A 14,227-nucleotide genomic window follows, 5' to 3' on the forward strand; every position below is an offset into this window, starting at 1 on the left:
CTGTTGAAACTTTCTAATACTCTTGACACTTCCTAATACTGTGCTGTTGTAACTTTCTAATTCTGTGCTGTTGTAACTTTCTAATTCTATACTGTTGTAACTTTCTAATTCTATGCTGTTGTAACTTTCTAATTCTATGCTTTTGTAACTTTCTAATTCTATGCTGTTGTAACTTTCTAATTCTATACTGTTGTAACTTTCTAATTCTATGCTGTTGTAACTTTCTAATTCTATGCTGTTGTAACTTTCTAATTCTATGCTTTTGTAACTTTCTAATTCTATGCTGTTGTAACTTTCTAATTCTATGCTGTTGTAACTTTCTAATTCTATGCTGTTGTAACTTTCTAATTCTGTGCTGTTGTAACTTTCTAATTCTATGCTGTTGTAACTTTCTAATTCTATGCTGTTGTAACTTTCTAATTCTATGCTGTTGTAACTTTCTAATTCTATGCTGTTGTAACTTTCTAATTCTATGCTGTTGTAACTTTCTAATTCTATGCTGTTGTAACTTTCTAATTCTATACTGTTGTAACTTTCTAATTCTATGCTGTTGTAACTTTCTAATTCTATACTGTTGTAACTTTCTAATTCTATGCTGTTGTAACTTTCTAATTCTATACTGTTGTAACTTTCTAATTCTATGCTGTTGTAACTTTCTAATTCTATGCGGTTGTAACTTTCTAATGCTGCATTATACTTGTATTATAATATAGGCGATTCTGCTCTAATATTGTTTTTTCATTGTTTTAATTAATGCCTTTATATATACACGACGTTTCGCTCCAAATAGAGCATCATCAAAGCTTTACTTAGTACGAAACGTCTTTGTAAATAAAGATTCTCTGCACGTAACGCCTTTATTTCTTTATCTTGGAAAACTCTGGTTCGTGACCTTGTAAGTGGCTCTTTGCACCTGTTGTCCGTGTTCACCTAGCAGTAAGCAAGCACCTGGGTGCTAGCTTAGTGCTAGCTGACAGCTGGTTCGTGACCTTGTAAGTGGTTCTTTGCACCTGTTGTCCGTGTTCACCTAGCAGTAAGCAAGCACCTGGGTGCTAGCTGACAGCTGGTTCGTGACCTTGTAAGTGGTTCTTTACACCTGTTGTCCGTGTTCACCTAGCAGTAAGCAAGCACCTGGGTGCTAGCTGACAGCTGGTTCGTGACCTTGTAAGTGGCTCTTTGCACCTGTTGTCCGTGTTCACCTAGCAGTACGCAAGCACCTGGGTGCTAGCTGACAGCTGGTTCGTGACCTTGTAAGTGGCTCTTTACACCTGTTGTCCGTGTTCACCTAGCAGTAAGCAAGCACCTAGGTGCTAGCTTAGTGCTAGCTGACAGCTGGTTCGTGACCTTGTAAGTGGCTCTTTGCACCTGTTGTCCGTGTTCACCTAGCAGTAAGCAAGCACCTGGGTGCTAGCTGACAGCTGGTTCGTGACCTTGTAAGTGGCTCTTTGCACCTGTTGTCCGTGTTCACCTAGCAGTAAGCAAGCACCTGGGTGCTAGCTTAGTGCTAGCTGACAGCTGGTTCGTGACCTTGTAAGTGGCTCTTTGCACCTGTTGTCCGTGTTCACCTAGCAGTAAGCAAGCACCTGGGTGCTAGCTGACAGCTGGTTCGTGACCTTGTAAGTGGCTCTTTACACCTGTTGTCCGTGTTCACCTAGCAGTAAGCAAGCACCTAGGTGCTAGCTTAGTGCTAGCTGACAGCTTGTTCGTGACCTTGTAAGTGGCTCTTTGCACCTGTTGTCCGTGTTCACCTAGCAGTAAGCAAGCACCTGGGTGCTAGCTGACAGCTGGTTCGTGACCTTGTAAGTGGCTCTTTACACCTGTTGTCCGTGTTCACCTAGCAGTAAGCAAGCACCTAGGTGCTAGCTTAGTGCTAGCTGACAGCTGGTTCGTGACCTTGTAAGTGGCTCTTTGCACCTGTTGTCCGTGTTCACCTAGCAGTAAGCAAGCACCTAGGTGCTAGCTGACAGCTGGTTCGTGACCTTGTAAGTGGCTCTTTACACCTGTTGTCCGTGTTCACCTAGCAGTAAGCAAGCACCTAGGTGCTAGCTTAGTGCTAGCTGACAGCTGGTTCGTGACCTTGTAAGTGGTTCTTTGCACCTGTTGTCCGTGTTCACCTAGCAGTAAGCAAGCACCTGGGTGCTAGCTTAGTGCTAGCTGACAGCTGGTTCGTGACCTTGTAAGTGGTTCTTTGCACCTGTTGTCCGTGTTCACCTAGCAGTAAGCAAGCACCTGGGTGCTTGCTGACAGCTGGTTCGTGACCTTGTAAGTGGTTCTTTACACCTGTTGTCCGTGTTCACCTAGCAGTAAGCAAGCACCTGGGTGCTAGCTGACAGCTGGTTCGTGACCTTGTAAGTGGTTCTTTACACCTGTTGTCCGTGTTCACCTAGCAGTAAGCAAGCACCTGGGTGCTAGCTGACAGCTGGTTCGTGACCTTGTAAGTGGCTCTTTGCACCTGTTGTCCGTGTTCACCTAGCAGTAAGCAAGCACCTGGGTGCTAGCTGACAGCTGGTTCGTGACCTTGTAAGTGGTTCTTTACACCTGTTGTCCGTGTTCACCTAGCAGTAAGCAAGCACCTGGGTGCTAGCTGACAGCTGGTTCGTGACCTTGTAAGTGGCTCTTTACACCTGTTGTCCGTGTTCACCTAGCAGTAAGCAAGCACCTAGGTGCTAGCTGACAGCTGGTTCGTGACCTTGTAGGTGGCTCTTTGCACCTGTTGTCCGTGTTCACCTAGCAGTAAGCAAGCACCTGGGTGCTAGCTGACAGCTGGTTCGTGACCTTGTAAGTGGTTCTTTACACCTGTTGTCCGTGTTCACCTAGCAGTAAGCAAGCACCTGGGTGCTAGCTGACAGCTGGTTCGTGACCTTGTAAGTGATCAGTTTATAACTCAAGAAATTTTGGATAAATCAGAGATTTTTTATTAATTGGGTTTATAGCCTATCGACTTCACAAAGAGCTATTTAGGCTGCATGTCACCTATTCACCACCAGTGAATAGGTGACATCCCTAAATTTAGGAATAAACTCTCAGCATATATACACATAGAGGTCATACACCGTGTGTATGACCTCCCTGTATGACGATATCGTTAACCACCTCATTGAACTTTTGACCTATTTTAAACATCGTATTGATTTTCTTGGTTTAAAGCAAAACAACGATAATTGTTTTTTTATGTTTTTATTTCAAAGATTAAGTATTACATCTTCATGTACTTAATCAGATATGGTAAAGCCACAGAAAGTAAGGAATGAACGAGATGTAATCCTCGTGTACAAATTGATGTTCAATAGAGAAGTCCAATAGAGAAGTCTCTGTTTACAGCTGTAATTGCTGGATGCACCACCTTGCGTGTGTGTGTGTGTGTGTGTGTGTGTGTGTGTGTGTGTGTGTGTGTGTGTGTGTGTGTGTGTGTGTGTGTGTGTGTGTGTGTGTGTGCGAGTGTGTGTGTGTGTGTGTGTGTGTGTGTGTGTGTGTGTGTGTGTGTGTGTGTGTGTGTGTGTGTGTGTGTGTGTGTGTGTGTATACCTGGAGTATACCTGGAGAGGGTTTCGGGGGTCAACGCCCCCGCGTCTCGGTCTGAGACCAGGCCTCGTGGTGAAAAAAAGAGAACCATATAGAAGGGGCGCAATAGGGGTTGCAATATTGTGCGTGGGTGCTCCATCTTGTGTGTTTGTGCTGCAAAGTTGTGCGTGGGTGCTCCATCTTGTGTGTTTCTGTGTGTGTGTGTTGCAGTATTGTGTGTGTGGATGATCCACCTCGTGTGTGTGTGTGTGTGTGGGTGTGTATGTGCTGCAATATTGTGTGTAGACCTTCCACCTTGTGTGTGTATGCGTTGCAATATTGTATGTGGATGTTCCACCTTGTGTATGTGTTGCAATATTGTGTGCAGAAGTGACTGTTACACATCTACTTGTGTGTATCTCTGTATGAAAGTGACTAATGTGTGCTTGTTCGTGTATACTCTGTGTGTATGTGTGTTTAGCTACTCAGATACATTTATGATTATAAATGTTCATATGTAATATGTATGAATGGTTGTTTAAAGTAACTGATGTCTTTATAACATACTTAGCGTCCCAGGCTTCAGGTGAGCGAGATTCAATAAGAAAGATACAGAGAGAAGCGTCCCCAAGCCCGTAGAGGACAAAATTGAGTACTTCAGACAGTTCCTTTATTAAAGAGTTATTTTACAACACGACTTCGAGACGATGATTTAAAATGACCTACAATGAAGATTCACCGAAATCATGAGGGGAAAAAAGGGAGAGTGGCTTAATCGCCCCCCAAGAAAAGATGTAGTACATGTTTGCTGACCATATTGTAGGTTTGAGAGTCCTCTTCGTAACACTCACCTTGAGTTTCTACCTGTACAAGAGTCAAAAAAAGAAAACTATTTTATGGAACATTGAACTTTGTACTCACATTGATGTTACCTGTGTTCAAGATACACGATTATGTAAATCACAACATTAAAAGTATTAAATTTCCATTTTGACAAATAATTTACATATACTTCTGTACACGTAGATCCTAACATCAAAGGTTTACAACAGAGTCCAAGCACTCACAATTAAGAAAACAAATATTCTTATATACTAAAATATTAAGATATAATAGATATTTAATATTTTTCAACGAGTCGGTGCAAAACATGATCTTAAAGTAGTTATATAACACGTACACAATTCAACTTACTAGCAATACATACATTCATTACTTTGCATTTGGATGTAATATATATAATTTACAAAAGAAAACTTGCTCAGTTTTAGCCAATCAGAAAAAGACATTGAAGAATTAGAGTGCGGAGCCAGAGCAAGGCATGTCTCACTCGTACTCGTCTCTGTCTGGCTGGAGGGATAACTGAATGGTGGGACACGCAAGACTCCGAGAAAACCGTCTCCTTATTGGCAGTTGTGATCCAGGTTCATAAATGACGACTTCTCATTGGCAAAAACGGGATAACAGAAACGTCCCCAATCATAGCCTAGTGTAACGTGAAGACGACAGCAACACAGCACTTCAACAACGACAGAGAGAGTCTGTATGAGGTGTCACCAGGTCCTGAATTGGGGAGTTTGAAGTCAATAGGTAGACACAAGGGATAAACTGCAAAAAACACGTGATGTTATTGCTTGCATACATTCTACTGTGTTCTATGTGAAGACAGGACCAACAACATGGAAGACAACGCTACATGACCACCCATATTTACTACTGAAATAAAGTTTAAATTTAAATTATTATGTACGAACAGACTTCAATACAAGGACAATTAACGTCCATATAATTTTATTCACATAAAACGTCAAGCCATATATACGTCCATACTCAAGCCACCTACCATTGTTAATTTGGAAGACCTAGCTGGCATGGAATGCCTTGGTCCCATAACAAGCTAACATCCGTTTTACAAGACTTTACTCTTATGTTATAATTAAGGACTTCTCATTCAGACTTCTACTTAGATTATCTATCTTTTTGACGTTTAAATGATTGTTCTAAAATATGGAAGACAATCTGGAAGCCCTTCACACATTAATCTTACTAGAGTTGCAATTGATATGTACCTTAGCAGTCCATATTAAAATTCATTACCAATGGATGCTTGTCTTTACATTATTGCAACTGCTTAACAAAGTCTTATAGTATCTATCTATAAACAGACTCGCCATCACTATTCTACAATGAGAAGGACAAGTCATTATATTTATTATATATAAATGTCAATTCTTTCATCAGCAAAGGTCAGTCACTAAGGACTGTTAAGAAGTGTCTAGAGTGCAGTCACAGGTAGTCTACTAAATATTAACATCGATATACAGATGCCATACGAGGAACGTACTGCATGGAGGTCACGAAATGTTTTACAAACACCAATACTTCTCATTACTGGTCTAAGAGTCTGCTGAAAAACCTGCACTGTGCTGTAAATGTATAACTATAATCTAAGAACATTTGATTTCACAGTATACTGAGGATCTTTGCAAAATTTGCAAATGCACTAAAGAAAACTTATTATTAAACATTATTTTAACATTTATGTTAAATTCTACGAAATTAAATTCGTGTCTAGAGGGCAGTCACCTGAAGACTCGCATATAATCTTCCACCTCCTGTGTAACATTAACTATCGTAACATCCTTACTGTTTTAAGGTAATAAAAGCCATTAAGTCAATTTATGTTAGCACAGACTTCAATTAAAAAAAATTATTATGATTTCCAGTTGTGGTGCTGAAGTACCTCCATCCTGACTTACAAATTACTGAAGTGTCAGACACTCATGAGTGTAACCACAAATCTAGCACAAGACACACCCTTACACCATAAACTGGGTCCCATAACACCATAGATATGTCACATAATGTTACGTGAGCTATACAGTGTTATGTCTCTGACCAGAGGATCTGCTGTGTTGCCAGAGAAACACAGCAACATGCACTTAGTAAACTCCAGATAAGTGTTCGCACACTCATGGGGATACGTAATTTTTTTTTCTTTTTTGACTAGCTCATTACCGTACACTTCAAAGACGTTATTAACAGGAAGATCCTATTTAAATGCGAGCTACCCCACAGTGGTGCTTTTGTCAAATACAAAGTCATTCACACAGACAAAAATCACAGCCTTACTAAGCTGTATTTATGTGAATTTCTCTGTACGCGATAAAAGTCAAACAGTAGTGCAGACGTCTTGAAACAAGGCTCTTCTCTGTTTAAAGTGTCTTTGAATAAGCACTTGTCGGGTTATTCATTTGTTTATCAGTTCGCTATCTACTCCTGCTTCGTAACATCAAAGCCACAATTGTGCCTGTTGTCAACTAGTTCAGCTTTGAGTTCTCCTTGACAACTGGTCATTAATCATAACATACGCCAACATGACACAATATTGACAAATACTTATAAAATATCTTGACAAATATTTAAATCGCAATAAAAAGGAATTAAATTCATGAATGTGTTTTACTGATATACAGCTGTAATCATCTGCCCTGATAGTTACCCTGCCCGAGTTGGCAGTCAGAGGCTGTTACTATCTACCCGGCTTCAGTGGGAATAGTCAGAGGCTAGTTGAACACTGGGGCTGGCTGTTATTCCCCCCCTTCAAGCTCTGTAACACCACTGTAGGTTCCTTTGTAACACCACTGTAGTGTGTGTGTGGTGGTGGATGTTGCTGCAGTGGAGGAGGTGGATGTTGGTGCAGCAGTGGAGGTGGATGCTGGTGTAGCAGTGGAGGAGGTGGATGTTGGCGCAGCAGTGGAGGGGGTGGATGTTGCTGGTGTGGTGGAGGGGGTGGATGTTGGTTGCAGGTCCACACTAGACTACACTGGAGCTCTACACAGCAGTGGCCTCATAAGCTGCGCTTCTATATTTGTTCTTCAAACTATTTAAGTCAATTTCTGGCCGAGTGATGGCTATTAATCTCTGCAAAGAAAAACTCAGTTACCGCCTTGCTCTGAACGCGCAAAAGACATGAGTAACATAAACGATTAAGACTGATTAATGAATGACATCAGAACATTTAATTATGTGAAAATATAATAAGGAGAAAAGTTATTTTAATTTACATGACAATATGATACCAAGTTCATTTTAGCTACAACAGTTTCCCATTAAGGTACGGTAACCAAGAGAAGGAACCACATTGAACAGCTGTGTTGGTGGAAGTGTGTGGTTATAGTTCAAATGGCCCCCTGAACTAAAACATTACCAACTATTCTTCAGAGTTCAGGCTCCCTACTTCCCACCTCCATAATCAAAGTCTGGAAAATAAGTATCTCCGAATTCCTATATAAATGTTACCTTTGCTCTCCAACAGCTCATCTTATCTCAAAATTGCTTGTCTCTACCCACTATGATCCAATACGCCTACACACCTACTGGATGTAAAAGCCCTTATCATTCAGAGCCTTCAACTCACGCCTCCAATCCTTCCTGAGGCATCCATAAAACACCTTTCCCATGTACCCATGGATTTGTTCGCCCTCTTCGCCAACCTATTCCCTCTAAATGACCAACTGTCTCAACCTCTCCTCCGCTGTCTTACATGAAATCATTTATATCATGATTAATTATAATTCACATGGAGACAGAAACTCAGAAGATTAATTGATCTGTCTATTTCGATTCCCTGCTGAAGGGGATCCTAAAACGGGGTCGAAATATACAGATCAATTAATCTTCCGAGTCTGTGTCTCTATGTAGATTGTTACTGAACATTAGCAAGCGTTCAATACTCTTCAGTTATTCTTTAATACAATTCTTATTTTCTCATTACTCACACACAAATCCATAAAAATCTCCTGAACATTTCCACTATTAATGCTTAATTATTGTTATTAATTCCACTGGTATATGCTAAATCCGTAAGGGTCCAATAGCACCTAGAAGGGATTTTCCTGTCATTATTACTTATCTAATCTTTTGTAAGACGATGACAATAGCGTTGCTACGACTACAACTGAGTCTAATCAACCTGTCTGTGTCTAGTGTTCTCTCTAATATGCTGACACATTATCCAGAGGTTGGTCTTGTTCTTGAGGGTGGTCTCTTTCAAGAGGCTGGTCTCCTTCAAGAGGCTGGTCTCCTTCAAGAGGCTGGTCTCCTTCAAGAGGCTGGTCTCCTAGAACTCTCTTCTTATCTCCCTCAGTTCCCACTTAACAATATTGCGGCAGCGTCTTCCAAACCACCAACACGCTGGCTCGTAATCTTCTCTTAATCCCATTATATTTCTTATCTTCTTTTATGTCAGTAATATTATTTAACATTAGAGAGTGTAAAGGAAAGTGGGAGGAACCACAGATGTTGGTCTTCCAGTTTTCTTTGTGTGTCTTCAAGAGACTTTATGATACTCCTAAGAATATGTACCATCTGATACTTTACTGTGACGAAGTGTACTGACAAGTAGTACCTGGAGTCTACCTGGAGGTTATTCCGGGGATCAACCTCCCAGCGGCCCCGTCCACGACCAGGCCTCCCGGTGGATCAGGGCCTGATCAACCAGGCTGTTACTACTGACCGCACGTAGTCCAACGTACGAATCACAGCCTGGCTGATCCGGCACCGACTTCAAGTATCAATAATATAGGTGCGTAAGTGTGTGTACTCGGTTAGACTCAACTCAGGAAGTTTGTCACACAGTCGGTTTGTTTATCTCTCTAATAATGCTCTTTGACAATGTTGTGTCCCTTCATCCTGATGCCTCGTACGTTCAAAGTACACTTCTTGCGTCTATTGATGTTCCGCACATTATGTTACATTATGCAATAATCACGAACGAGCGATAATTGCAAAATAACCACAGGTGGGAGTTGAATAATAGCTCTAGGTCTTTCGTGTTGCAATCAACGCATCAGGAGCTTGCAGTGTTGCAGAAATAGAGTCGAATCGAATCGAGGACGACGAGATCTGTCGTAAGATGGGAAGGAAGAAGGATATGGAAGGATGGAAATAACTGGAAAAGGATGGTGAGGAAGGGAAGAGGAGGAATCAAGGCAAGTGGCCCAACCACTTTGGGACATGTGGTACAAAAGTACTGGAGACGTAGATAGAGAGGCTTGACTGATGTCATTGCTTGGCTCACTAGGAGAGGATGGCGAAGGCAGCGGTAGGAGCTGGGAGTGTCAGAAGGCAGCAAGCAGGATGAGTTGGTTATGGTCTTAAACCGTTTATCAGTGCGGTAAATTGTTTTCGGGAGAGTTGTATCACACTTATGGGAGAGCTGTAGTAGTATTCGTTGGTTTGGAGTTGGTGGAGTATCTGGTTGTAGGTAGGGAATGGTCTTTCTTCGCTTTGGTACGATACAGTGTTGTCTTGGAGATGTTGGATGAGTTCTAGGCGAGTCATGCTTGCAGGGTACAGCCTCGTAGTGTAGAATATGAGTTCTTTGTGTTTAACCCATGGTGTTCCAGGTAATCGACGTGACCTAAGTAGAGAAGGCGGTGGTGGAGTAGAGGAAGGTGGTGCTGCTTCGTTTTCAACTTCAGTAGACGAATTAGAAGATGTTTCTGGTGGTAAGGCTTCTGATTGGTTGGATTCAATGAGAGGTGGTGGCGGTGGAGGTTTCTCATTGGTCGTTGTTAGATTGACGTCACTAGTTCGTGGTGTTGATGGAACTTCTGCAGAAGAGTTGGCTATTAAGTTTTTGGTGAATTTGAGAATTTCTTCAGAAGGTGGAGATGCTGGAAATATAAATGAAGGCATGTTGTTTAATGCAAATAACTCGTTGATGGTAGAGTTAAATGATCCAGGTACAGCCATGTTTTGCATATGAGCGTATAGTAGACAGTAGTGAATCTTCGTTACGTCACATGTTGGAGGAGTGATGGTAGTGGTGGTGGTGGAGGCGGGCTGAGTAGATGCTTGAAGTAATTTTGTAGTGTCTGCTTGCATTTTTGCAATTGCTGCATACGTTGGAGTGTTGCTAGTAGGTTTTTTCTTTGCTGCATCTTGTGTTTTCTTCATAATATCCTTTCTTGTAGGACATTTTGCTGCCAGTGTATGGTGATCATTACTCTTGCAGTTTAAGCACGCTGGTTGTGATGGAGCAGCAGCGGTGAAGGAACTGAAGGTGTGTCCCTCACTACCACATGTAGTGCAGAACTTCTTGTCTTTTACTGGACATGCTTTGGTGGTGTGATGGTATGAATAACAGTTCCAGCAATGTTGGATGTAGTGATATCTCTCTGCTTCAATGTAGGTAGGACTGATGTAGTAGTAGTAGACAGCAAGACCTTCGTTCAGTGCCGGGCAGCCATGTTCACGTCGGTGAAGGTGACTTTGAGCATGGACGTTGCATTTGGGATTTTTTAATGCTGTCAACAGTAGCCCAAGTATTTTGCGTCTCGATGGATGACTTGAGTTCAGCAGGTGTTTGAGACGTCAGAATCTTGTCCAGTTTTTTTAGGAATACTGATTTCCTTGCCCTGAGGGCAGGAGATGACGTAACAGTAAACCCTTGAGTAGTAAGAGTAGTGATGGCTTCTGTAGTGAGTAGCTTCTCTGCTTCAGCATCATCGTGACACACAACAATGAATGCTTCTTTCAGTGACAATATGGTGTTGAATTTTACTTCCAGTGCTCCCTGAACAACAGTTACAAGAGCAATCTTCGTTGAATCATCAACGGTACCATTTCTTGGTTTGATCTTTACACGATTTGCGTAGCTCATCGTGTAAGTCAAGGCGATGACAACGCTGGTAAAGGTTCCCCTCCCCAACTGGGATCGTAGGGAGACAGAGTAAGGAGAGCTGCTATGACCTGCCTGGGCGAGAGTCAAGAGTAGAATATCTTTGTGAGAAATAGAGTAGGAAATCCAGAGATATTCGTTCAGGGACACGACTCTTTGCTGTCTCCCTGAACTGCTAAACTAATTATATCTTCCTTTGTTTCGCCCTGGTGATCGACTTTAATATTCCCGACTCTCTCTCCTGCTAACGTCGGCCACTCTTTTGGCACGCATAATTCCCACGGGTTCATTGCTTTTCCTGATTATAATAATAAACGTGGTATATGTGAAACAGATGGCTCACTTACAAATAAATCAATTAAAACGTATGATGTGATCTTGACGATCAGGGTGTCGTATCGCGGATATTATTGAAAAATAATACACACGTTTCAAAACAGGTTATTGCTGGGGCAACGGTGTTCCTCTCTACAGAGCTTTATCAAGTCCTAGCTCGACTAAACTCTACACAGAGCGAAACGTTGCCCCAATAAAAGATTGTTATGCAAAATGTGTCTTTTCTTCGCCTTATATGATGGTGTGGGTGAAGGAGACAGCTGCGTGTGTACTGACCTCCTTCCAGGTGCCAGGGTGAGGCGAGGTGACGAATTTATAGATGGCGTATCCTGGGATACAAGTCATCGAGGACAGTGCCATTAGCCAGCCGATGAAGTGGGTCCACATCGGAAATTCGTAGTCCACGTATTTCGGAGGCGCCCACATGATTACATTGAACATGAATACACACTGCAAAGAGAAGAATAACACTTAGAAACCGCTGTATTAGATTCAACTTAAAATGTTCGAATTGAACCTGTTAATCTTGTTTGTTTATGAAAATTAATATATATTAAAATCTCTCAGTAAGCGATATGTATTCTCTCGATGTGCAACGATGCATTTCGTAAGAACAGACGAGCAATGCCGTAGGCCTATAGGCCCATGGAATACAGCTCCTAGCAATTATATAATGAAGAATCCTTTCCACATACCACCGTCCATACTGATCAAAGCTGTCTCTTACAACTGCTGATTTATTCTGGTGGGGTGGTAATATATCTTAGATAGGGTTGGGCTCTGAAATGATCTGAGATGGGGTAACAGCTCTTAGCCTGTAAACGAGCTGACCATCTCTTTCTTCAACTAGTAGCGCAGTATCCACGTACGTCTTGTTTATTGAATCGCTGCTCTGGGGTACAAAATTCGGCTCACATGTTTAGAGCTTAGTTTTTATAATAATAATAATAATAATAATAATAATAATAATAATAATAATAATAATAATAATAATAATAATAATAATTCGGCTCATGTCAGTAAGGGCCAGAGTTCAAATCCCAGTCAAGACAAAACGTAGGAGCAGGTCTCTTTAGACCTACTTTCCCTGTTCGCCCAGCAATAAATAAGTATCTAAATGCGTCAACACTAAGCTGCTAAGCTTTGAAGTCTCTAACTGGTCAATGTTTCGATCAAGTATAGCCTTATAAAGCTCATTTTGAACGATATGTAATATTGACAAAGTCATACTCTACTACGCTTACATATAATTCATATTTATCATCAGTCTGATTTAGAATTACATCACTGTGGCTTAGGACCACGCCTATCTGCCTTAGATCTACGCTACTCTTGTTTTCAGAACACAAGAAGACTCTGAAACTCACGAAGCAGATAGCCGGAGTGATGAACATCCAGCAGAGCTTCCACCAGAAGAATGGATAGTAGCCGATCATCTCCTTGACGTTGTCGTACCACTGGTTAGCACCGTAGCCCCAGCTGATGGCCACACACTCGAAGAAGATCAGGAAGATGAGACACATTCCCGAGGCTGCGTAGGAGTCCAGCACCTGGAACACGTACATGCCTCCCTGCGAAATACAAGAACGTGTTAATGTTGGTCACAGCAGTTGGAACGCGTACGTTATTCTTCCTGCGAAATACAAGAACGTGTTAATGTTGGCCCCAGCACCAGGAACACGTACATGCCTCCCTGCGAAGTGTAAGGACGTGTTAATGATGGCCTCAGAACCTGGAACACGTACATGCCTCCCTGCGAAATACAAGAACGTGTTAATGTTGGCCCCAGCACCTGGAACACGTACATGCCTCCCTGCGAAGTACAAGAACGTGTTAATGATGGCCTCAGAACCTGGAAATATATATATATATATATATATATATATATATATATATATATATATATATATATATATAACAGTTATATATTATCACTTCCATTCATCTCTGGTGTGACGCAAGACAGGCCTACCAAGTATGAAGCAACTCACCTCCGTGACGCAGGACAGGCCCACCAGATATGACGCAATACAGATGAAGGCAATAAAGACCTCTTTATTCTTACGCAGGTACTTGGGCCACTCGTCTGACACAGCCGTGACGAAGCCTTCTATAGTGCAGAACTGTGAACCAAAACAACGTTACTACCTTCTACATCCTGCCTTCTATATCCTATCTCCTATATCTTATGAGGAAATTCATTTATCTTCCTAGTCCTCATGTGAGAATCCTCTATACACTCCACATACAGATGTATCTTCAAACACAGCTTTGCAAAGAAGTATATATGTAGAGTGGTAAACAAAAGCATGGGATAGCTTATCTATGTTATATAAAGTCTATTGTTAGAAGCCAGAAAACTTTTGTCATGTCAAGATTCGTTGGTTAGAAATTTTAAAGACAAAATCATTTCTATTTTTTTTTTCAAGTATTTTACTTATCTCTTCACACATAACAAAGTTATATATATTTTTGTTTAGCTGAGCCAGAAACATCAGCAGTGTGTTGCTGCACTAGGCTGTGTGATAGTTACACAGTGGGAACACCAGCAGTGTGTTGCTGCACTAGGCTGTGTGATAGTTACATAGTGGGAACACCAGCAGTGTGTTGCTGCACTAGGCTGTGTGATAGTTACACAGTGGGAACACCAGCAGTGTGTTGCTGCACTAGGCTGTGTGATAGTTACATAGTGGACACACCAGCA

At 41.6% G+C, this 14,227-nt stretch overlaps 1 protein-coding gene across 1 annotated transcript in view; it reads right to left on the bottom strand.

The window, feature by feature from the left end:
- Nucleotides 1-4,728: 4,728 nt before the first annotated feature.
- Nucleotides 4,729-14,227, bottom strand: part of LOC128684365 (sodium- and chloride-dependent GABA transporter 1) — a 189,506-nt gene continuing 180,007 nt past the window's right edge. The window contains exons 11-14 of the mRNA XM_070079904.1: nucleotides 13,515-13,646; nucleotides 12,891-13,094; nucleotides 11,800-11,973; nucleotides 4,729-7,424 (exon numbers count right to left, since the gene is read on the bottom strand). Coding sequence (XP_069936005.1) covers nucleotides 7,335-7,424; nucleotides 11,800-11,973; nucleotides 12,891-13,094; nucleotides 13,515-13,646 — 600 coding nt within the window. The 3' untranslated portion in view covers nucleotides 4,729-7,334. The remainder of the gene's footprint in view (nucleotides 7,425-11,799; nucleotides 11,974-12,890; nucleotides 13,095-13,514; nucleotides 13,647-14,227) is intronic.

This window comes from Cherax quadricarinatus, unplaced genomic scaffold (genome assembly GCF_038502225.1).
Source record: "Cherax quadricarinatus isolate ZL_2023a unplaced genomic scaffold, ASM3850222v1 Contig39, whole genome shotgun sequence".
NCBI lineage: Eukaryota > Metazoa > Arthropoda > Malacostraca > Decapoda > Parastacidae > Cherax > Cherax quadricarinatus.